Source organism: Xiphias gladius, chromosome 8 (genome assembly GCF_016859285.1).
Source record: "Xiphias gladius isolate SHS-SW01 ecotype Sanya breed wild chromosome 8, ASM1685928v1, whole genome shotgun sequence".
Taxonomy (NCBI): domain Eukaryota; kingdom Metazoa; phylum Chordata; class Actinopteri; order Istiophoriformes; family Xiphiidae; genus Xiphias; species Xiphias gladius.
In genome coordinates this window covers 17233095-17257631 of record NC_053407.1, presented here as the reverse complement: position 1 = coordinate 17257631, position 24537 = coordinate 17233095, and the positions used below count along the sequence as shown (strand labels likewise).

At 40.2% G+C, this 24537-nt stretch overlaps 3 protein-coding genes across 4 annotated transcripts in view; 1 reads left to right on the top strand and 2 right to left on the bottom strand.

Moving 5' to 3' along the window:
* LOC120793329 (FERM domain-containing protein 5) overlaps positions 1-1223 on the top strand; it is a 54381-nt gene extending 53158 nt beyond the window's left edge. The window contains exon 14 of the mRNA XM_040133303.1: positions 433-1223. Within this exon, the coding sequence (XP_039989237.1) occupies positions 433-1019 (587 nt within the window). The 3' untranslated portion in view covers positions 1020-1223. The remainder of the gene's footprint in view (positions 1-432) is intronic.
* A 4740-nt stretch (positions 1224-5963) lies between these two features.
* Positions 5964-14871, bottom strand: blm (BLM RecQ like helicase). 2 transcript variants are annotated; one of them, XM_040133637.1, is made up of 22 exons: positions 14506-14871; positions 13541-13601; positions 12832-13450; positions 12569-12704; positions 12061-12164; positions 11823-11937; positions 11056-11729; positions 10418-10594; positions 10210-10328; positions 9987-10100; positions 9761-9859; positions 9518-9666; positions 9316-9422; positions 8685-8845; positions 8306-8501; positions 7966-8156; positions 7716-7860; positions 7384-7583; positions 7062-7257; positions 6842-6964; positions 6514-6718; positions 5964-6384 (listed from the first exon to the last, which is right to left on the bottom strand). In XM_040133637.1, the coding sequence occupies exons 1-22, from the start codon at positions 14598-14600 to the stop codon at positions 6195-6197; spliced, it is 4176 nt and encodes a 1391-aa protein (XP_039989571.1). In that variant the 5' UTR covers positions 14601-14871; the 3' UTR covers positions 5964-6194. The 2 variants fall into 2 exon arrangements, with proteins under 2 accessions (XP_039989571.1, XP_039989570.1); XM_040133636.1 differs by having other exon boundaries at positions 12832-13601.
* Positions 14872-15951: 1080 nt separating this feature from the next.
* ctsh (cathepsin H) lies at positions 15952-21250 on the bottom strand. The gene is made up of 12 exons (XM_040131894.1): positions 21060-21250; positions 20848-20879; positions 20489-20594; positions 20309-20379; positions 20090-20194; positions 18414-18500; positions 18205-18260; positions 18007-18088; positions 17831-17899; positions 17639-17745; positions 16545-16670; positions 15952-16454 (listed from the first exon to the last, which is right to left on the bottom strand). Exons 1-12 carry the CDS (start codon positions 21124-21126, stop codon positions 16385-16387), a joined length of 978 nt encoding a protein of 325 aa, XP_039987828.1. The 5' UTR covers positions 21127-21250; the 3' UTR covers positions 15952-16384.
* Between the last annotated feature and the right edge of the window lie 3287 nt (positions 21251-24537).

Sequence of the window (24537 nt, the reverse complement as noted above, 5' to 3'; positions counted from 1 at the left end):
TTATTTGATGTTTTCTCAAGTATACTGTATCTAAATGGCTTTATTCACTCTACACTTCCAGTGTAATTGGCTACATGACGATTTCTTCCTTTAGTGGTGATGATTAGGCTTCACATCAGCTCCTGAGCATTCAGTACAATGACCAAGCTCCCCCCTGTCTGCTTGACTGTGGGACCAGCATGATCAGATTTCAGCTCTCAAGTTGGAGACGGTATGTCTGTGCTCTGTAACAGACCTCTGCTGGACGAACAGCAGAAGAAACCGCTCAGCACATAGACCCAGAACTACAGTATACTGTGTCTGTGTGGGCCACACTAGTATAGTATATGTCTGACCGCATAATGTTTTGTCAGTAATCTTTTTTCATGCTGTAAAATGTATGTAATATTTCTTTCTTCCTCTCTGCCCCCCCCCCTCGAACACCTCCACAAGGTCTGGAGTCCTTGCGTGACAGTGCCCACTCTACACCAGTGCGCTCAGTGTCCCATGGGGAATCCTTCATGCCACGCTCCCGGAGCCAGGCCACAGACACCAGTGACGGGACGGCGGTGATCTCGGACGAGGCCTACAGCCCCTCCGACAGCGTCCTGCCCACCCCGGTGGCTGAGCACAGCATGGAGCTGGCTGTCTCGCGCCAGATCAATGGAGCGCCCTGCAGCATCGAAGAGGAAAAGGAGTCAGAGGCAGGCACCCCCACGTACGGGGAGGGGGGTGATTTTGGTGCGGACGGTAGATCTGCACAGGAGGGTGCAGGGGGGGACTCGGCCCTCAGCGAGGTGGAACAGGTGAATAAATTTGTCTTAAGTGTCCTCCGTTTGCTCCTTGTCACCATTGGACTCCTCTTTGTCTTGCTCCTACTCCTCATCATCCTCACCGAGTCAGACCTTGACATAGCATTTTTACGTGATATCCGCCAGACCCCCGAATTTGAGCAGTTCCATTACGAATATTTTTGTCCCCTCAGGCGGTGGTTTGCCTGCAAGCTCCGCTGGGTGGGCGGGTTGCTCATTAACAAGTGAGAGTGAGGTCGTAGAGTTCGTAAGCCCATTCGGGGGTCTGAGGAGACGGTTAGGACTCCGGAGTGATGGAGGGCAGCCTCGTCCCAACCATGAACCCTGCTTCTCCCATGATCCTCCAGCAGACATACAGCTTGGACCACTCCTGGTAACACCGGGCCAGGATCTCTGTTCCCCTCCTCCACTTTGAGTTACCCCCCACCCACCCAACCACTTCCTCGTTTTGCTTATTGTCTTCTTTTTTCTTTTTTTTTCTACAAAGTCAGAGGACGTTTTTTGCATTTTTTTTTTTTTTTTTTTTTTCAAATTTCAAGTCATTTCAGGTATTTTATTTTTTCAAATAACACAAAGGAAAAAAATTTAAACTGAATTAAAAGAACTGAAGAAGTTTAAAGAGTTCCTTTTACAGGAACGAGAGATTTTGTTGCAACGGATGAACGTTGACTCCTTTTATTATTTATTACTTTTAAACATATTTGCTTAAGAAAAGGAGAAGAGATGATGAATGGTAATCAAGAAAGTTGACTCGTCATTAAAGGATGGAAGTGAGTTAGTCGATGGGCCTACTGCTGTGAAGTATATGTGCGGCAAAGTAGTACAAGATCTTTTGATACTGATCCATCCCCATCAGATGTCAGCTAGACAAACAGCAGATTCACCCCGTCAGAAAAAAACGGAGCAACCTGAAGGAAATAATAGTGAAGGTTCGTGACACAGGGAACACACAGGGTGATTACCAAATGCCTTTGCTGAGAGGATGTCGATGACTGATGGCAGTTTTTAATTTTTCTGGATTGTTTGAAGACGCAATTACACTTTAGTATACAATGGTGTACAAAGTAAACTGGTGAAGATCAAAGTTGTTTTTCTAACGTTTTATAAGGATACAGTAAAATAAACCAGTACCAATAGCGTTATGTGACCCAGTAGTGTCAGATGCGGTTAGAGATATATTCATGAAGAGCAAAGATTCATTGGCACCAATAGATAAGAGTCTAGATAGATGTGCAATGCTCATATGGTTTTAATAATTAAGTACTTTTTAATATGCTCATTTGTTCAGTTATTTCTCCAATTAATTTGATTTGCATTTTCCCATCAAGTTGAAATTCAATGAATTTCAAGTATTTCTTTATACGAAGAGTTTATGATTTATTTTGGTTTCATATCAACCATGCTCTTAGGTTTATAAATCATACTATATTAATGTTATTATTACTAGAATAAAATAATAATGTACTTTTTGTACAAATTAGTTTGTTTCCTAATATATATTGACAGGTTTTCCATGTATATTTTAACAGAACTGAAATGTTATTTTGTTATTGAAGATTAAATTATACCTTTTTTAGCGCTGTGTTTCACGTAAGGTCAGAAGCATTCATTGAAATGTAGATGGGGGACTAAAAAAAAACAAAAACAAAAAAACAGGGTTTTTATCCAGATCCAATCCACACTGATCACAACTCTCATCACTCCACCAGCAGTGAATCAGCCTCCAACGTATGTGCAGTTTAAAAACTACCGAATAATCCAAAAACACATTTTCACCTTTCATAACTTTACCATATCTTATTGTTCTTGAAGAGTTTGTAGAGGCGACTGTGAGCCTGACCGGTACTGGATCTGCACCAAATCGTAAAAAAGCTTGTTCCTTGACCCATGGCCTAACTTCACACTAAAATTCATTTAAAAATGAAACAAAACTAGAGCTGGGCTGTTAATTAATTGATTGATAGAGCATTAACTGGCAACTAGTCTGACAATTGAATAGTTGTCAAGCTTCTCCAGTGTGAGGAGTTTCTGCTTTTTTCTGTTTTATATCTTTGTAGATTTAATATCTTTGGGTTTTTGACTGTTGGGCAGATTTTAACAAATAGCAATTTTCAATATGTCACTTTGGGTGCGTAGAAATAATAATGGGCATTTTCACAAATTTCTGACATTCTATAATCTACACAAGGAATCGATTCATCTAGAAAAAAATAAGCCGATTTAATTAATAATGAAAATAATTGTTAGTTGCAGCGTTAAACAAAACATTTAGTACCCAACAAATTAGCTGTTAGCTAGCAAAAACTGTTTTTTGGAGGAAACGGTGGTGTGTGCTTGACAAACTACAGTAATAATGACTTCTGACTTCTGAACTATGTACTTCAGTTACTTTCTTCCCTGGATTTATTTATTTTATTTTTTTTTAAAATAAGCCAATATTGGCAAATAATATCTGCCCTTGGATTTGGCGGTCAGGCTCTAAACTCTTCTGCCTCGTAGCTCCATGGAGCAATAAATGTCATGTCCCCTGGATCCTGGGTAAAATCTGTTTTTTGTATGGCGTGTCTAACTCCTGTACCAAGTGCAGGTGTAAGTGTTAGTTTGCCTGTATGTAAGAGTGGAAACGATTCAAGGGGATAGCTGTGGACGTTTAGACAGAGAAGAGTTAAAAAAGAAAAAGAAAGAAAAGTCCATTTTTCACTGGAAGGAAAGGCATGAAATGAGAGAAAGTGGAAGAGAAGAACGAGGGAAATCAGAAGTAATCAGTCTGCTTCTTTGAAAGAAGGATTTAAAAACCAAATGGGGAATGGAAGGCATTTGCTTAATCATCATTCTAATGGCTGTACAGAGTTGCTTGTTTTTGCCCCCCCCAGCTCCTCCACTGAAGGCCCGATGGTGCTACCTTCTTTGTGTGCTCCTGTGTAATTCGAGCCTGTCAGTCCTTGGCTAAGTTGTAGTCCTGACCGGAGTAGCATGCACTTTGGCATTGTGGCTGGATCCACTCCTCTAGCTCATTATCCTTCACACACCGTAGTCATCTGTGGTGGAGGGAGCAGCACCGACATTTCCCAGCATGATGCTAGAGGGAATATCAAATCATTAGAGCTACATTGGCGAGCAAACTGTCGTAGTGTAGGAGCGTATTTATGTCAATTTTGTAGTTTTTAACTTGGATCCATCCAGTAAATAGCAGATGCAAAGATGAAGCACATTTTTCCTAACAAGGGGTCGAGCAGGGTGGGCGGGTTGACTTTTTTTTGGTGTATATTCATACTTCATATTTATTACTCCTTTACTGACATGAAGGTCAACATGACTTGCCAGTCCAGCCAGGCTGACTTGTTGGCAGGACATCTTTTAAAGGTCAGTCTGCAAAGGTGTTTCTCATACAGCTATCAGCATTATGTAGCTTCAGTGGTCTCTCTCTGAACATGCAACAATTTAAAAAAAAAAAAAAAAGAAAAAGGCAGCATTATTCAAGGAGCAATAATCCGCTGTAAGAGCAAAAAGTTGTGATTTACAAACTTGTATATGAAAATCCAACGATGAATATGTCCTGTTTCTAGAAAACCACTTACCAAATTGCTGTTGTGCTGACTCTTAACAACGATGTGACCACTGAGACACTTAGTTACCGTTGCATTCAGTAATAACATTTTATAAAAATCCGTTTTCCCTAGATACCTCTTGTGTGGATGTTTGTTCTGCTGCTGTTTTCTTTGCTGTTTTCACTGTTAAGTGACAGATTGTTCCCTGTGCCTGGATACTAACTCTGCAGTTTACCAAAGTGGCAAAGATGAAGGAATGGAGAGCAAAAAGGCGCAACATCCCTATCAGCTGTACTACAGACAGCTCCATCCTTAAATCTCCCAGGCCGAGAGGGGAGACGGTGTTCATCCCTGTCTGAAACTGTGATGTACACTGGGCAGCCCAAAAATCTCTGTCTTAATTTGTCTTAACAGGCAAACCTGACTTTACATTTACATTTCAGTTGCTGCGTCATGTTTACACATTCGACTGTTCTTTTACGTCATGGGAGATGGGCTACACTTTTTGGCCAGATGTGCGGCTTTTGGTAATCGAGCGTGATTGTCATCCATGGTTTATATATGAAAAACAGCTGATCCGTCCGTCCCTGCAGAGCAACAGTGAAGGCACAGCCATGCAAAACACATTGTGGTGCATTGGAAGATGTGGCATTGATTCTCGTGTTTAAATTGAACACACAGGGGATGGACTCAATAACAGAAACACCAGCATGGTACAATGTAATTCCTTACAGCAACCAAGCAACAAATCCTACATTTGTGAAACTTATGATCAGTTCTTACTGAGGTTGTGTCAAAGATGTGTTCAGGTAATTTTTGTATTTTGTGATGATATTGTACTGGACTGCACTTCACTGTGAGGTGTTCTTGTTATTTTGTCTACTCCCTGTGTTTTGCTACATATGATCAGGTAGATATATTAATTCTTTAAAAAGAAAAGCCTCAAAAACCAAGTAAAGTATGATATAATCAGCACTAAAGTTTCAAAGATTATCATTGGCTGTCCTTCAAACTATTTTTAGGGTTTTTGTTGATCTTAATGTGATGAGAATTAATTACATAACCAACTGACATGATCAAAATCAAGCGATTTATACACAATCGGCTGCTTGAATTTTGTTCCTGGCCAAAATCCCTGTCACGTTAAAGTGGATGATCTGTCTTGATCTGCATTTCGCCCCTCTGCCAGCTCCCAGTAGACAGACCCTCACACGACCATGCATACACGTCATTAAGTGTATATGCATATTCATGTCTGGTGGTGCGTTATGTTGTCTGCATCGTTCTATCCTGGGATTGGAGATTGCTGTTCAAATTATGTTACATATACAAGTATATATATATATAAATCCATGTGCCAAATCCAGTTCTTGTTCAGTCTGATCCATTCCGAACCCGTTTGTATTGTAGGTAACCTTCTGTACAAGTCAGTATAAAATATTGTTTCTCTCCAATAGTCCCTTGTAACTGGTGCCATTAAATTAAACTATTCAAACTTGAAATAAACATTGATTAAAAATGTGATGTGGCTCTCCCTGTGGCTTTGTGGAACAACACAAATTCAGGACAGCATGCTGAATTTGTGTTGCTCTGAATACAGACTAACTGACGGAATATTCATCGATACATTTTCAATGCGTCTTTAATATAAGAAAATGAAGACGACAGCGAAATCTTCTCCGGTCTGCGCTCAAATACAATTTACAACAATTTACATCAATATAAAATCTGGACAGACAATTTGACAGCAGCTGTACAGAACATATATTAAACAATTTAAACAGTTTCAGTTTACAATTACCAACACCAGCTGGTTTGAAAATGTAGTGAATAAGTAGTTTCCCAGAAGACTGCCCTAGCTCAAGTGCGAAAAGGCCGGCTTTAAAAAGGGCCGCTGGTTGGTTCGTGGGGTTGGGGCAGCCAAGAAGCCTGGTCTCCTGCCTGCCGATGCATCTCCTGCTGAGCTCCTGGACCCCCGACCTGCAGCTTTTGATCCACCTCTGGAGCCAGACGATGACCACGATTTATTGCTGTTGTAGCCACGACTGAATCCAAAACACCACAGAAAGACAAAAGAAAAGGTAAGAAAATGAGGTTTCAGCCATGAAGGGAATCTTGTTGCTAAATATAATCCCCAACTAGACGATGAAATGTGAGACAAACACGCTACAGACCCTTTAGAATTAGAGCTTTGGTTGCCATATCCTTTTCTCTTCTTGGAATACTTGAAGAATGGACCTTTCTTCCTCTTCTGTCCCTGTGCGGCCTGATTACGGAAGTAGGTGGAGGACTCTGTGTCATCCTCGTCATCGTAATCGATATGTGCGCGGCCTCGTGTTGTGTCTATCCACCCGTCTCCACCACTCTCAGCCTGCTCCTCTACAGAGACAATGTAGGATTAATACCCCAATGTACAAGATTTAAAAAGAAAAGGAATCATCTAGCGAAGGAAATTGGGTGCTAAAAGTTTCAATGCGCAAAAACTTCAATCAGGTCCCTTACCAGGTAGCTGCCACTCAGAGTATTTCTGTAGGACCTGAATGACTTCAGCTCCATACTTCTCCAGTTTGTCCTCTGTCACACCATCAATTTGTAGGAGGACTTCAGGTTCAGAAGAAAGTTTCTCTGTCGTGGGAGAAAAAAAAGGTTTAACGTGTTATTAAAATGCTAGTAGCCGTTGTGGCATTGAAAAAATGCTCTTAACAACTGTTTCAGAAATTACCGGCTATCTTTTTCAATGTGGCAGTGGAGAAGATGTTGTAATAGTGAATGCCAAACGCTTTCCCCAGCTGCTTGCACAAATCTGTCAGCTCCTTCAGACACTGCTGAACCATCTCTTCTCTCTCAGAGACATTCTTGGCAACAGCAGCTTTATGTTTCCTGATGCTAGACGCACTCTCCGTCTCATAGAAGTCCACCTGCGACAGGTAAAGTGCCGGTTTGACTTTAATATTTTTTTTTTTGCTAATATCTGACTACTCAATAAGCATAGAGTTATATTCTAGCTTTTTACAGCACCATAAACTTGATGTATGACTTGTTACCTGCATGTTTCCAGACAGCACATTCATGCTTTTTGGTCCAGCAGAGATATAAGACACAGCTTGGCCGTTGACCGTGATGTAGAGGTCCTCAACCAGAATGTTATCCAGAACCAGTTTTTTGAAGAGACGGTCAGCGTTATGCCTGGAGTACGCTCCTCCCATCCCGAACATTCCTGTCTGTATCTTGGCAGATTTTGTCCCTGACAAGATAAAAGTTCCCCCACATGAAATATGAACACAGCTGCAGAAGACAAATATGCAACTCCTATTACATCATGCACAATTCAAAGTTGGAAAATGCCTTTTCGTTGCAAGCACGGGCGTAACTGTACCTAGGAAGATATCCACGAGCATGTTTAGTGTCAGCCGGTTTTGCTGGGCAGTCTTGCCAAACCTAGCTCCAACTTTCTCGCAGTTCTCCTGGACAAACCTCACAATCCTCTTCACATCTTCTGTAACATTTCTCATCTTGTATTGCTGGAATTACAGGAATATTCAAAATCGTTGTGGAACTGTAAACAGCCAGGTAGGTTTCTGAATACGTAATAAAGAAAGAAAGAGATGATAAGTAATGAAGCCTACGTTGGGTTTGGCGCAGTTGTCGCAGCTGACGTCAGGGTGGTCTTTGCAGAAGCCTTTGTTGAACTTGAGCTCGCCAAAGTATGCAAGGAGCTGAATTCTTCTACACTCCATCATGTTCTCACAGAAGTGCACCATGCTGTGTAGGTTGTTGTAATGAGTCGCCTTGGTGTGTCTGTCACCTTCTCTGTCCACTGTGGTAGGAAATAAATAAATAACCGTCTGAGCCTACATGATTATTATATACAGTTAGTAATTTGGAAAGTAAACATGCTTTGAAGGATTTCATAGTTGTTGTTTTTTTTGCATGCAGGAAGAAAGGTCTGTTATTTCTGCCACATACTGCTGATAATCCTCTTGATGCGTTGGACATCGGAGTAGGAGTAGAATAGAATACAGTGAGAGATCTCTCCATCTCTGCCGGCTCTTCCTGACTCCTGGTAGTAACCCTCCATCGATTTAGGCAGACTGGCATGGATCACATAGCGCACATCAGGCTTGTCAATGCCCATGCCAAAGGCTATGGTGGCACAGATGACCTGGCAGACAAAAGGGGGACAGTGACAAGATCAATGCGCAGTAGGTCTCTGCTTACACTTTGAATCCTTCAAACATCTACTGGTTTGCAAAACGTTGCCTTTATTTTTATTCCAAGTGCTTTGTATCGAGCAGCATCTATGAGTAATCGTTATATGATATCAGTGACTGAGTGGCGATCTCACCTGGCAGCCGTCCTGATTGATCCACTTGCTCTGCACATATTCTCTGTCGCCGTCACTCAGGCCTGCGTGATACGACAGAGCTAATAACCCCGCTCTCTGAAGACTCTCAGCCATGGCATCGCAGTCGTTACGGGACAGGCAGTACACGATGCCAGAGTCACCTGCAACATGCAGAGAGGCAGCTTAATAAAACAAAAGACAAAAGGTGGTTTTGTAATCCTTGACAAAATCCTGTATTCCCTAGTGGGATAATTCAAAACATGGTCATTCTTTCATTCCAAGGCTACTTACAAAAGCAATTAATCTTGACAAAAACGTGATACAAGCTTAAGATTTTTTTTACATGCTTCCAAAAACCAAGATCCTTATTCTGCAGTCACCAATCAGCAACATCTTCTTGTTATAGGGTGTCATAATTTAACTGATTACATGTGTAATATAATCCACTGGACTTCTTGACTGCAGGCTGATATGATTTCTTACTAACTGTCCCGTCACCATAATTCAGATCTGGCAGACCTCAGAATGTGTTCACATACAAATCCGAGCTGACTATTCAACAACAGAGTTACAAAGTTATTCTGACATTAGTATGAACTGGGGTCAGAAAAAGTTCTTCTGAATTATTTACGTGGGTAGTGCTTCTTGATCCAGCTGGTGCAGTCCTCATCAACCTTTTTGGGTTTCTTGGGCAGCACAGCGTACTTCAGATTGGTTCGGTTGAAACTCATGGTAAACCTGAACATATGTTGGATCGAAAATGTGCAGTTACTGTTGGGTGAAACAGAACTGCAGTTAAAAATCTGACACAGAGCTCGAATTCGAACACCTACACCTGTGGCCGAGTCATATTCAGCTGGTTGAGGATATCTTTCTGGACACGGGGGGTGGCAGTGGCTGTCAGCGCCATCATCGGCACATTAGGGAACTTCTGACGCAGTTCATGCAACCTCTTGTAGTCCGGGCGGAAATCGTGTCCCCACTGAAATTTTTAAGGTCATGGGATGATTCACAACAGCTGTTGCGAAAACAAAAGCATACTGCAGATTGTGGAGACAGTAAAAGCAGACACACACCTGACTGACACAGTGAGCCTCATCTATGACAAACCGGGCCAAAAGGCCTCGCTCGTACAGGTTCTGCAGGGCGGAGATCAGCTTGTTACTTGCACTAACCTTGGGGAGAAGACAAGATGCATCAGTCTTGAGTAAAAATCATAGTTACTAATAATTTTAAATGTTGATATCTGTGAGTGTGATTCCTTGTTTGCTATGAATAGAGTGTGAATCATCCATTTCTCACCTTTTCAGGAGTGACATAAAGCAGTTTAATGATGGGATCTTTCCTTGACAGCTGCATATAAATTCTCCCGACTTCACTGTCACTTTTATCACCAGACAGACTTGTTGCTGGAATCTGAAAAGACATTACGAAATAACCGATGCACTTTCTGAGTACCACACATATTATAACAACTTCATACTTTACTCTGATCCAACGGAACAGCAGGAGCGAACATACTTACATCCAGTGTAGTGAGTTTCTGGACCTGGTCTACAATGAGCGATTTCAGTGGGGAGATGACCACAGTGACGCCTGATGACACGCAGGCTGGCAGCTGGTAGCACAAACTTTTGCCCCCACCTACAAATGCATCAGTTAGAGAAAGGGACATCTTCACTGCAGCTGTTCGGCAGCTAAGTGTGTTTCTATCATGCTTGATGTGTACCAACCTGTGGGCATCAAAACAAACGTGTCTTCTCCCAGAAGTGCAGCATTAATTGCTTCTAGTTGATTCAACCTGAATTGATGAAGACCAAAACGCTTGTGAAAGATCTTCATCATCTCCTGTGCGTGGGGGAAGTCAAACCCTCTGAATCGATCATGGGCTGGGTTTCTGAAGGTGGGCTCTGCAATGAAAAACAATGAATTTGGGTCAATAAAAATGCACCAACACAATAAAAACCTACAAAACAAATCTTAAAAAGCAGAGGCTTTAATTAGCAAGTATCTCAGAATCGCTCCTAGAAAATATGCAGAGGATTAAACTAGGACTAAGTGTACTTACTATTCCTAAAATAGTTTCTCTGTATCAGATACTTAATTAGACTTAATTAATGACCTCTTGTTGTTTTTCTTAGGCGTTCTATTGTTTAATAAATAGATTCAAAAGACCTAGAGAGACTAAAAATACACTTAATATAGAATGACACAAATTACAAACAAATTATCAGAATTTTGAGTTTTTGCTCACCCAAAATTTGGACCAAATAAGCATTACTATGAGAATATTGGGCCAGTCGGGGCTAATTTCCTGCCGAAGCCTTTGATAAATACAAGCCCAGACTTATTCCATGCCATGCTGACTTACCAGGGGAGCAGATCTTTGAAGGCTTGGGCGCAGTTGCAGGCGTTGTTGGTTTCTTCTCCCAAGAAGACTTGCTTGGTCCCCCCTCTTTCACTGTTGTAATCACAGTGCTGGAGTTTTGTCCAGACATTGACGAAGTTTGGTGTTCATCAAAGTACTCAGGGATATCCGAGTCATTGAGGTCATCTATGTCAAAGTCGTCAATGTAAAAATCATCTTGTTCAATGTCTTCTTTAGGTGTGATTGTTGCTGGGGTATTCGATTTGTTCCGCACAATAGTCTCTGGCTTCTTGGGTGAGAGAAAGAGATTGGAGCCGTCCAGGTCTGTGCTTGTTTTCTTACAGAAATTAAAAGACGGTTTTGTGAGACTGTGGGTTGATGGAGAGTCACAGACACTCTCATTTTCCACAAATAATTTCTCGCCGTCTTTACTGTGCAGGGGTTTCACATTAACACTGTCAGAAGGGTCAGAGTCATAGTCCACAGAGATTACTGAAGATCTCCTGATCTGAAGACGTTTCTTGGAGTCCACAGGTACAGAGGTGCTGGAAGACTTGACACTTGACGTATCACATCTAAAAGAGGATTTTTCTTTTAAGCTGGGTTCAGAAATCACAGTGCTGTCTGGCTGCTGCATCCTGAACATAACATCACCACCAGTTGCAAGAATCCTCTTCCTGGAAGTGAAAAACAGATGATTAAAGTCATACTGAGATACCAATAAATATTATGAATAATGACAATGCTCTTTTCCGTTGATATGTACACACCTTTGAGCCCTTTTTAGTAAAAGCTCATTTCCACAAGCCAGAGCTATCAGTTCGTGTTCAGGGATGGAATCAACCAGAGAACAAATGGACTCCATGATACGGAAAAGCTGCTCATCTGAGACATGATCAGAAGGAAGAAAAAAACAAAATTAATGAATGGGGAAAAAGAGCAGAGTCCTCATTTCATGATAATGTGTTTACGAGTACTGGAAAAATCAGAAAAAGGTATAACACCCACTTGTTTTGTCTTCGGAGTGGTGATTTGCAGGTTCATGCAGAGTTGTGATGGGTGCCTTTGAATACCCTTGACTGTCTCTGCTTTCAAAATCAGCTGATTTAGATCTGTTTGAAATCAATATCAATTTTATTATTCTCTTTGGAGGTCAAATCTATCTAATATCCGGGTCCAAAAAAAAAAAAAGAGTATGCACTTAAAGAGGGGAGACTCTGCTATAACTATTAAAGTAATACACATGGTGTGAACCCTTGTCAGCAAAAACGGACCCACTATAATAATTTCCTCATATTAGAACGGATAACCAAACAAAAAACAAAAATAACGTGGCTGAGTCTAAGATGAGTCACACAATGTTGTAAGCAATGCTAAAATTGGTGGAGTACACTTTTAACAGTACAACTGATTAACTGTGTTTGGTTTTGATTACAGGCATTACACACACAGTATACATTAAGAACGATCTAAAGCACTACCATGTATAAACAGTATACACTGTGAAAAAACTGACCTTGTTTCCGATGTAGAAGTAGTATAACAGATCACATCTGGGATCGGTGAAGGAGGAATGTAGTCTAAGCCATCCTCAGGCTCTGAGTTGTCATCGAGCTCTATTACCTTTGGGTCAATAAACTTTTTCTTATCATCTAAAAGGCAAAAAAAAAAAAAAAAGTACATTCAATACAGTGCATTTTTAGAATAATTCATTGCATTCATGTATGTGCTCTCCAATGTACAAATAAAATACGAGTGCTGCAACAAACAGCGCGTTACCTGTCCTTTCTTCAATAGGCTCACACACAACATCGTTGTCATCTTCACTGTCACTCATGACAGACTTCAGATGAGCAAGAGGACGTCTTCTGGGCATTTTAATGGGGGAATCCTCCAGTAAAAACTCTGCTGGGTCCTGATTAAAACTAGGTCCTGGTGAAACCGCAGCTTTGTTGACACTGTGCTCCAGTTCATCTGTTTTCATACATTCACGATTCTTGTTTGAAAAACAGTTGCTTAAGTCTGGGGCATCAAAGTTTAATTTCCCTGTGAATTCTGTTTTTTCTTCCCTAGAAGATGACACTGACTTGGTGCTGTTCCCCGATTTCTCTGAACTGAATGAGTCATTTTTTGTTTTGGCAGTAGTTTCAAAGTCGTCAAAATCATCCCAGTCGTCCATCGGGAATCCAAGAGATGCATCCAGACTCACGGAGGTGCTACCTACACTAGTAAACTGGCTGTCATGTATAGGTGGAGCTGTAGTCACCTTAATACCAGACCGTGCTGAGGGAGTCTTGCCTGCAGGGGCACAGTTACCTGCTGGGCTGATGGAGTCTGACTTGCCTTTCGAACTTACAGGGAAGAAGTTGTTGAATTTGGACTTTTGAGGTCTCTCAAGCTTGTTTGAAAATGTCAAAGGAGAGTTAGTCACCAAACTGTTCTTAGGGACACTGCCATTCCTGTTTGCCAAAATATTTGAGCTCATTACCTTGGTAGGGACCTCCACCTTTGTTGTACCCAATGAGGACTTCTTTTTGAAAGAAAAGGCCCTGAAACATAGATGGGTATGAAATAAGAAAAAAAAGGTGAACAGGTGAGAGCAGGGGCATAACGCCCTCTTAGCTTGAGATTTGATGGCTTTAAAGAATAGTCAGACTCTACTTTTGTGTCCTCATAAAACTTTTTCTTTTAAGTTGAATAGAAAATCTCCTTTTTCTGTATTTTGTCTTAGTATCTAACAACTGGTAACATGTGGCTCAGTATAAGCATCAATATATGCACATTAAGCAAAGACACATGGTTGATTTGTTTCTGAATGTCACATTTCACTTTAATATAAGCATCCAGGTATCAGTAGCATTTCAGTCAAGGCCAGTGGAGCGCCAGGATCTCAGGTCAGATTCTGATGATTACAGCCGGGCCGTCAGTGTTAAAAAAAAAAATAAATCACTGCTGACTTGCTTTAAAATTGTTAGGGGTTATGTTATGTTACTGTGCCTCCATTATTTATGTGGCTGCAGGAAACACTGCAAACATTAATTGAGACAGAGACACTTAAAGGCTGCATTAATTACTAGTTTTGGACTCAATATAATGCAGCATTTATTGACACAAACATGCTAAATCCACATTCAGTAAACGGATATAGTCTCTAGGTCCTACTTCAACCAGATAATTGTAAAAATGTTTTATACTGTGTGACAAGCTGACTTCATGATGTAGTGATACTGCTCATATTGTAATGTGAAACTAGTTCTCGATGCATGCTGCGAAGGGTTCAGTGTAAATGGACTTTGGCACAATTAGTCATCTCTAACAAAGCTGACATACCCCCCCCCTGTGCCGATAACTTATTCACAGCTAGTGTTGATAAATTAGCATAGCTGACAGCTCGAAACAAACTGTTAGTTGGTGTTTTAACCCTGCTATAGTTTGAGTTCACCGTAGACTTACCCCGGTTTGGGTTTAGCCAAAGAAAGCTTGCTTTGAGCAGCATTGCTGTGCCTCGCCAGCTGCTCCTTCAAGTTATTTTGTGGAAGACTGGACATTGTTGGTGAGAAGGTGAGCTAGCGAGCGTTAGCCGGCTAGCAGTCCGAGCTCAGTTCACGAAGTAGTGGCGGATTTCTTTAGCATGTCCCGCGACACGGGATGACACGCGTAACCGAAGGCTCGCGCTTTGTTTAAGTCAAGTTAATCTCATCAAACCTAGACAATTTTATCTACTTATTTAACCGCAACGTCTCCACTCTCTCTCTCTTTGAGTATGAGGTACACAAAAACGGATTGATTTTGCGCCTGTTCAACAAAGTGACTCCTTATTGGCCGAGGTTTACCAAGAATGAGGCTTCTGGGAAATGTGGTCTTTCGACACACGCGGTTAAGACCCAACTCTACTGTAGCGCATGGATGTTTGAAGGAGAACTGTAGAGGCAAAGAAAATAAATAAATAAATACATAAAACAAAGATAAGTAATTTCATAGCAACTTGCTTGTCTCAGCTCTGTTATGCAGGTTCTAAATTGCACACCGGTCTTTACATTGCACTTCATCTCTGGAATTTACATTAATTTATTCTAGTTTATTGGTCGTCTCATACACATTACTTTTGCACCAGCCTCATCCCTAAGTCTATTTGCAATATAACTTGCATATTACACTGATATTGCACGTATTGCATTTTTGTACACACACACACACACACGCACACACACACGAGCACACACACACACACACACACACACACTTTGTTCTGTTTTATAACCTGTTTATACATGTTCTGTGTTTGTTGCATGGAGCTGGCTACAGATTGCATCTCAGTGAAATCCTACATTGTATGACAACAATGCTGAACCTTCACCTTTGGCTCCACATTTAATATGTGACTATTTTTGTCAGAACACACAATAGTTATTATTTAGCCCTGTGCTGGTGTATCTAGAATTAAAACCTTTCATTTTATTTTTTTGTGCTTCATTTGTAAGCCCTCTCTAGACATATTTTTGATCATCACTGGAACATGCTGGGCACCGTGACTGTAATGTCTCCTAAAATCATGGGAAACATCTGTAATGTACCACAGGTTTTCTTCTGATAAATCCTTGTATCCTGATAAAGAAGTGGAATGTTTAAACCTGCATGAGACACACAGCTGCAGCACCGTTTTTTAACCCAGCATTATTCTCAGATTTAAAAAGTTTCATTATTATTATAGTTTCAGACATCTTGACCAGAAAATGACCTTATGCAGGTCTTGTCTGCTGCATTTACTTATATCAACTATTCCTGTTGCAATGATTCAGTTTTGCTCTTAATTAAAAGCTCAGTAAAAGTAGTTTGCGGTAAAATTAATCTTGCATTTCACAAAGAGATAAAACAATTTTTTATTAAGTTAATGTGTGCACTCTCTTAATACAGTTGTTTTTTGTAATGACAGGTAGCAACATGTTATTGTGGATTATACCTTCCTCAATCATTATAACTATAGCCATCAAATTTGGACACCTTACAGACAGCTGTGACTGGTGCATATAGTGATAAAAGACTCAAACAAATTTAATAGATTTTATTTGAAAATTGAACCACAATGAATTGAATGATTGGTACTTAGGTGATAAGTTCAGGGGTTTTTACTATTCTGGATATGACTTGAACTATCCTGTCAGTGTGTTCTACTGGATGCTAGGACATGCTTCATTGTGCAATAACCGACTTTACATGGAAGCAAAGCAGGCTACTGATTATATATAAATCACCACATTTAATAATAATGATTAAAAAACTGGTTGGATTCTGCTCCCTTTTCAGCCCTTGGCAGTTTGCTAACATGCAGAAATCACACCTCCGGGAAAGATGAGCAGGCAGCCAGTCCGCACATGTTCTTTCCACGTTCAATGAGGAAATAGCTGTATGAGGAGAGAAAAATGTTATTGCCTGTCTCTGGTTGGTGTATATTTAATAATATTTTCCTTTATGTGGTTAAATGGAAAACTTACCCATCAATCCCCCAGCTGGATGACCATGAGTTTTTTACTATCCAGTAAGGGGTGCCATTGTCCTCTCCATACCCGACTGCCAGCACTGCATGGTTCACCTTGTCTGTGGTGTTGTGGCACCTAGTGCTGAAATCAGGGAGAGAAGTGAGTTGCAGTATCCAACTTTGTACCAATGGCTATCTTGATTCTGAACAAGACACTAAACCACTTTCAAGTCTACCAGCTTTACTAACAGAAGGGGCTTTTGTATGAGTGATTTGAAAGCACAGAGTGCAGGCCACAAATCAATGTAATTTAATCAATTTAACATTAAATCAAATGAAATAATAGTAAAACAAGATCTCCCAATCCTTATTTATGTGACAGTAGGGATGATAAATTTGGCTTTGCCTCTCCAATTCTGTTTTGGTTCCATTTTTGATTCGCATGCTGGATGTTTGGCAAAATGTGATCCTAATAATACTGAACTGAAGTTAATAAATCTACTAGTAAGTGGGCACATGCTTTATGTGTTTGTGTCTAAATGACATTAAAATAAAAATGAGCCTTTTTTTTCCCACAGGGCTACCCTTTGCCAATAAACAAGTTACTCTAGCAGATTCAGATACTACCTGAGTTGTGTCTGTTTGTCGGATAATGTCAAGTATAAACAGTGTTGAAGTGTGCCTTAGTACATCCAGCTGTGAGTCCAGATGTTTTCATGAGTTAGAAATGAATATTAGACAGACACATTCTTTCCATTCTTAGTTGGAGGGAGTTGGATTGAAAATTTCAAAGAAACCGGGTTTTGGACTTTGGATCTTCAAAATACTGGGCCTGAATATCTTGAAATTCTTCCTGATGGTTCAAGCAAATGTAATATCTTTCTCAGATATACTGTATGTTACTACAGTATAACAAACCTTGTCAGCTGTATAAAAGGAAAGACACTGAAACTTGACGTTTGTATTTGTTGAGGCAATGTACCTTCCACTTCCTGCTCACTGTTCAGTAATTTATAAATGTAAAATACAATTAAACAAAAACCTTAAAAATAGACAGACTACTCACTTTCCAGCATTATACATCAGACTATGTCTCTGACTTCCTCTCACCTGGTGTACACGCCCTGGTGGTAATGCATAAAGTCCGAGGTCACCTCAAAGGCAAAGCTGACAGGGTTGCGCGTGGCGACAGCATCCACCATTCCCATCTCATCGTACTGACGGGCGACAGAAAAACCTCATCACTCACGGCCGTACAATAAAGACATTTTTCTTGAAGAAAAGACATTGATGCTAACTCACCGCTGTTATGTTCACCACATCCTTCACAAAAGCAGCTGCCAGTCCTGGTTTATACTTGCAAGTACCTTCCTGATTTAACAAGTAAAAATCAAAAGCCATTAAATATGTAATTTCAAGTCAGTTTTGCTTATTATTTCGTTTTGTTTATGCTGTAGGATAGCCGATTATTTAGTCACCATAGCTTTGTATGGATAGTCCGTCTCTGTCATCAGTCCCTTGTTGTACATGATGTATTCAAATGCTTGACTGGGAAGACCGCTAGAGGACAAATCAAGGGCTTGTTGTAAAAAATCTGACTTTGGTGGTGCACACAGCAGTACTTACAGGAATATTATAAAAAGAGGAAGGAAACACTCAGTGTGTTTGACTCTCACCCATTACACCCATGGTTGTTGAAGTCCTGGGCACAGTCCACCAGCTGTTGTTCTGACTGGGTAGTTGGAAAATTAGGTTACAAAGGTGAATTAAAAGGTCATGGTTCAAGATTATAGTAAATATGCTTTGTCCTACTATGGCAAAGGAACAACATTTTTGACTCAAGATCAGCAGATAGAGAAGTGATAGAGAAGTGAAAGAAAGTCACCAGTGGTATCAGCTTCCCAGTTCTGATAGCGGTAACAGACTCCAAACAGCCGGTTGTTGAAAAAGTCCAGCAACTGCCACAACTTCCCTTTGGTACAAAAAAACAAAAACAAAGTAGAAGGACATCTCGTGAAAATCTTGTGAGAAAAAACACAAAAGGTTGTATCTGAAGGCGTATGCATGGAAATAAGTGTGTAGAGAACATTCAGGGAAATTCCAATATTTGATTTACAGTATAGTTACAGTATAGTTCATCAGTATAGTTGACTTTGGAAGTAGAAAAATCTTCACACAACCTCCTCGATGCATACATTTATGGTAGTTTTATCAACCCGTAACAATATGCCTTTTTCACAGAGGACACTCTGACATGTCACAGCAGGGAAAGCACAGGTGTGAATAATAACTTTTTACGAAGACTGAATTTCATTTAACTGCTTCAGTTTAAGGGTCCTCGTATTGTGTATACTGGATCACTGCGACCGTTGAACAGAACCGAGCCATTGCTTAAGTTATTAGTAACAACTGTGACAAGTCCTACTATGACATGTCAAAATGTCTGCGGTGGAAAAGGCCCTGTATCTGGGAAGCTACATTAAGAAAAACCACTATCAAGAACATGAACTGCATATTTCTACATGTTTACCTTTAGTTTCTGGTGTGGAAATGGAAAATGCAAGTTAAGCTTTATCCTAACTGCTAAGACAAAAGGCTCTCCTGCTATATTGTGAGAAAACTGAAGAGCAAGCGCTTCCTCGTATTTTGGATTCGACTGACATGTTTCCTGTCGAAAATCTGCCTGCTCTGTACTTTACAACCCATTTTGCTCTCTTGAATAGGCCTAAATCTCGCCGGCCCAAGTCCTTATAGCGTCGTAGGCCTCAGAATATTCAACAGACTCACCTGTTTCTTTCACAGCAACCGCTTGACTTGTCAAATGGAGAAAAACAGATGGAACTAATAACATTGGTGATGGCAATGCAGTAACTGACATTATTAGTTACACCTGTGTTTGACACGTCAAAAGTTGTCCCAGTTCCATACAACATACTAACAGCATACGGTATGTACTGTATACAGTACTAATCTTTATAGCATATAGTTTTTGTAGTTAGTAAACAAGAAACAAACAACTGTACAATCAAACTTTAGCCTTAAATTGAGGAACAATGAGACCAAAAAGTTAATGGTTATTTAAACTATTTGTTTATTTATTTTGTTTTCTGAAGTCGTCCTGGAGCTTTCTCACCTCTATCCACGATTAAATTTGAATTTTTTTCCAGCTGTGGGCAGCTCCTCCATGTCCTTTGTGCATTTCACTGTAGCAAAACTGCATCCATAAACAGCCAACTCATGAGGGCTTTTAGTGTGCATTGGCGTGTGGAGGTTTTGAGTATGTTTTATTTTGTCACATTTCAAGAGTGAACACACTACACACTCAAAACCCGCTAGGAATTTGTATGACCGGGTGTGCACACCTCATAGGAACCACTGGGTTATAATATTATTGACAGTTTCTGTGTTATCAGTTATCACCAGAGACTCTTTTAATCATCCGTGTTACCTAGCAACAGTGTAATGTGACTTTTGAGATCAAAACAGAATCTGTGTGTGTGTGTGTGTGTGTGTGTGTGCGTGCGTGTGTGTGTTCTTGATGTTTGAGAAGTTAAACTTTACCTGATTCTTCACATCTGTCACATAATTTCCTTTCTTCCTCCAGTCAATGGAGTCCAGATGTGGTCCGTTGCTGCTGACATAGCTCCCTTTGGTAGCAGAGCAGTTCTGTAAGAGGCAGTGTGTGAAATAGCTACCTGTCCTGAAAAACAACAACAACAACAACAACAACGAAACAAAAAACACAACAATTCAAACTACTTTCTGAATGGATGGCATTACCTGTGGCTCAGACCAGAGGAAAGACTTTCGAAATTCACTAAATGTCATGTCTGAAAACAGGTTCAGCGCCACTGCAGGAAGAGATGAAACAAAGCTCAACACATTTTACAATGGACCTTATGAAAAAAAAAAGTTTTTTTAATTAAAAAAATAGTGAAGTCAATAACAAGCTCTTCCTACTTGTGAAAGAGTGGTTTCCTTCATTGTGTTTGTCAATCCTCCTCTTGTTCTCAGTGAATATCTGGAGTCTCTCCTCGTACTCCTTCATGCTGTACACTTTGTTGTGCTGTATGGGGGGGGGGGCTGTTAACTTTGTTTCTCTTATTATAGTGATGTTTTTAGATTAATTACGGGCATAAATGGGTAGTAATCAGCTTATAGTGTTGTAATCATGTAGCTCACATTTTAGAAATCATCACACTTAAGTAATTATCACACTTAAGTAACAACGTTGCAGTGATTTTTCTCATTGCGGGCAACGTACAGTTTACTGTTCGCTATTGTTACGTGCAGCGCTTGATAGGTATAACCTACTGTACCTGTGCCATCCACGACTTGAAGTGAGACTCGTCTGAAAACAATTCATACGGTCAAAGTTAATGTAATACGGCGAATTCAACGGGGACAAGAAAACGAACAGACGCCATGGCGGCACATGAAAGCGAAAGCTTGGCTTAGCACAAACGGCAAAACTGCAAGAAAAAAAAAAAAGTCGGTGGAGTCGCCGACACGGGCGACCGCAGCGTGTTACCTCGGTCGGACGGGGGAAAGGCTGAAGCCGCCGACACGAAAGCCAAGAAAAGCAGAGTGTTGACCATGATCGCGTATCGAAGCCCTCGGCCGGTGGACGTCCGGTGGAGCAGATGCGAAGCGACGAGGCGAACTTGCTGCCTGTTCAAATTCCCCTACCGACAAAACGAACAGAGAGCATTGCGAGGGGGATCTACCAATCAGTGCCCGTTTGGCCTGTTCTTTAAATAACCTTTTGTTTTTCCTACTTCCTACTAATAATGGTTAAGGTCAGAGGTCGTTCGATAAAGTCTTAGATTAATTTGATGTTTTTTTCGCCTCCGTTAATCATTCTGCAAACTGTGTACAAAAAGTATAAAAAAAATCCTTAATTATTCAAGTCTACTGACTAGTGACTTAATGAATCAGCAGGCGATCGAATCCCTTAAAAATCCAACCTTACTTTTTTAAGATGTGGGGTTTTTATAGTCCTTTTAAATATTTTAATGGGGAAACGAGGATAGAATAGGTACATGATATGTAAGGAAATGTTTTGGTGAAGTAATACAATTTTTTGGCTCCAAGGATATATGGCAGGTTAATCCAGTCATGTCTAAATGAAAACATCATTATCTTGAACTGACATTAAAATACGCACTAAATAAAGGGATACAAATAGATAACAAACCCCACAGCATATTGTGACACTCTGTGAACAAGCAACACACTGTGGATAGTAGCTTGGGTTTGAACATTGGACATAACTGAGTGTCCAACATAATGTAATGGATGTACATTTTATGCCAATTTATGCAGTTGTGGGAATTCTGAATATGATAAGTGCGTATTTTTTCACACAAAGCCCAGATTTTACATTTTGGTCCACTGCTGTAGGCTACTGTACATCATCGCTTGCTAGGACAGAGAGGTGATTATATTTTCTTTCATTATATTAGTCGAGCATGATGTCAACTGATTGATGATCTACAAAAACACTTGAGACAAAATGCCCCTGAGATAAAATGGATTTATTAGCAAGAGGTAACTGGGAAACATATTTTTGTTTATTTGTTGTTATTATCATCATCAAATCTTTTATTTTGTTTACTTTCTTTTTTTTATTACAAAACTGGGAATATTTCTTAAGGTGTGGAAACATGAGGGTTGAAATATAATTTTCATACCACTGGGTATTGCTAACAGCAAAATGTTTATTTGTTTATATACCTTATAAGAGTATGTGCATGTATAAGTGTATACAGTATAAGTATATAGTATTATTCTGTCTGTGAAGGTGTTGCATGCCTGCCACACGAGCTTCAAAAGTGTACTGTACATACATAGTAAAAATACATACAAATATTCACAGAATAAGCACTACGTTACTATATTCCTGCTAACAGAAATGGTTATAGACAGGATTACAGTATAAATGCAAAACAATTTGAAGTTGTCTCCTACCTCTAAGTCATGGTTTCAAGACCACACTTTGCGCGTTTTGTGTTTAAGCTTGAGACACAACTTTTTTTTTTTTTTTTTTTGGAAAGGATTATACACGGTTCCACATTGAGAAATATGCAGGGTTGCATGTACAAAATGTACAGCACATCTCAGTGAGGTGAATTAACAACAAAGTACAAAATACTTTCCCATGTTCATATAAAGAGCAGGTCACTCTCTCTTATACTACTACAAAAATAGTGTTTGAATGCTGCAGGCAGAGGTCATTCACATATGTTTTATCATAGTTTTTAACAGCAATGCATATAACAGAGTGATATACAGTCACGTTCCACAATCACTGGAACAGCAAAAAGGACAGATTGTCTTTTAATTACAGAAGAGCAACAACCTTTTACTCTACAGAAGTATCGCCGAACCTGAAGGTACAACACTTACCACCGCATGGGAGCTTTTATCATGAGTTTGAGTTGAACAGAAAAACCAAGAAACATAAGAGTTGGACAAAGGGGGGAGCTCACTCAACTGTACTGGTGTACTCCAAGTGTGACAGTAAATTCAGATGATTAATCTTTCACCTTAAATCACAGCAAACTAAAGAGAGGTAACTCTTCTTTACCACTGCATGTTGCTACACAGCTCATATCTGATCATACAAAATTAACTGAGGTGTCTAACGTGAGTCTGAGCACCTCATGTGAGGCTACGAAGCAGGATACGAAAGGAGTGTATCACTTTAAAAACAAATTTAAAAAAACATTTAAAATTTTGTCAGTTGTGGACATCTATCATAGAGCAGAGGTTCCCAACCCCAGGGCTGTGGACCATTACTGGGCCTCAGAACATTTGCTAAATGCTAATAATTCTAAAACTTTACAGGCTATTGTGTTTGCTATAATGTGCTAATGTCACGTTCCCAGCAACAATATATTGATCTTTAGCCACGCAAGCAGCATGGCTGTAGTCATGGCATTGGTCCACACTGAAATATCTCAACAACTGGACTGCCATGAAATTTGGTTTACGTATCCATGGAGCCCAGAGGATGAAACCTAATGACTTTGTGGGTTCCTTGTCTTTTCCTCTGGCGCAGTTTCACATTTGTATTTGTGAGTGAAACGTCTCCACAACTATTGAACAGATTGCCAGGAAATTTGGTTCAGGATGTTCATGTCGCCCTCAGGATGTACTGTAATAATTTTGGTGATTCCCTGACCTTTCACCAGGTCAGCACTTCAATTTGTCCAGTAATTTGCTTTAAATACCTGCAAAACTGACAATCCAATCAGCCTCTGCTGGACTTTTTGTTTATTACTAATTATAGCAAATGTTAGGAACATAGTAAACACTATACCTGGTAAACATCAGCAAGTTAACATGGTCAGTGTGACCTTGTTAGCTCACTGACATTAGCATTTAGCTCAAACCACTGCTGTGCCTAAGTACAGCAGTGGTTTGAGCTAGCGTGGTTGTAGACTCGTGGTCTTGTTAAATAAAGAAGGTTCTGAGAATGTGAGGTAAACAGTCGTCAGTGCACCAGCACCTTCAGCATTCATTTTGTTTTTTATTTTTTTTAATTTAGTAAATAACTACATCAAGACACAGAGCTTTGAAATCCGTTTAGTTTCATCGCTCTTATCTAGTGGGTCCCACTGGGCTGGTACACGATAACACTATCAGTATAAAAACGGTCCGCGGTTCAGAAATGGTTGGGAACCTCTGTCTCCAGAGTAGTGAGCAGAAATGAAAAAACAAATCCCTCTACTTTTGGTTTGGGAAGCACAGAGACAGTTATGCTTCAGATACCTCGCTGACGTCTCCACCGTTCATTGTCCCCCAGCGTTAAATACAGTCATATTCTCTGTGCTCTTTTACCTGATTTGATGCAGTTACATTTTTACATTGCTACATTGGTTGCAGAGAAATTCAGTAATCAATAGAACTCGAGCAAAGAGAACAATGGCCGGCAGCACGAGTGCTCAGAAATTGCAAAGTCGACACAGTATGAGAGGATGCAAAATAATGTCATTGGTCACAAA

Coding starts and splice junctions, on each gene's coding strand:
- blm (XM_040133636.1), bottom strand. CDS start 14,600: ATGTCCAGTCTTCCACAAAATAACTTGAAGGAGCAGCTGGCGAGGCAC. Junction 9,423..9,517: donor AATATGACTCGGCCACAGGT/GTAGGTGTTCGA, acceptor ACATATGTTCAG/GTTTACCATGAGTTTCAACC. Junction 6,965..7,061: donor CACATTGAAAAAGATAGCCG/GTAATTTCTGAA, acceptor CTCCCACGACAG/AGAAACTTTCTTCTGAACCT.
- ctsh (XM_040131894.1), bottom strand. CDS start 21,126: ATGGTCAACACTCTGCTTTTCTTGGCTTTCGTGTCGGCGGCTTCAGCC. Junction 18,501..20,089: donor TGACAGATGTGAAGAATCAG/GTAAAGTTTAAC, acceptor TTTGTACCAAAG/GGAAGTTGTGGCAGTTGCTG. Junction 17,746..17,830: donor ATGTGGTGAACATAACAGCG/GTGAGTTAGCAT, acceptor GTCGCCCGTCAG/TACGATGAGATGGGAATGGT.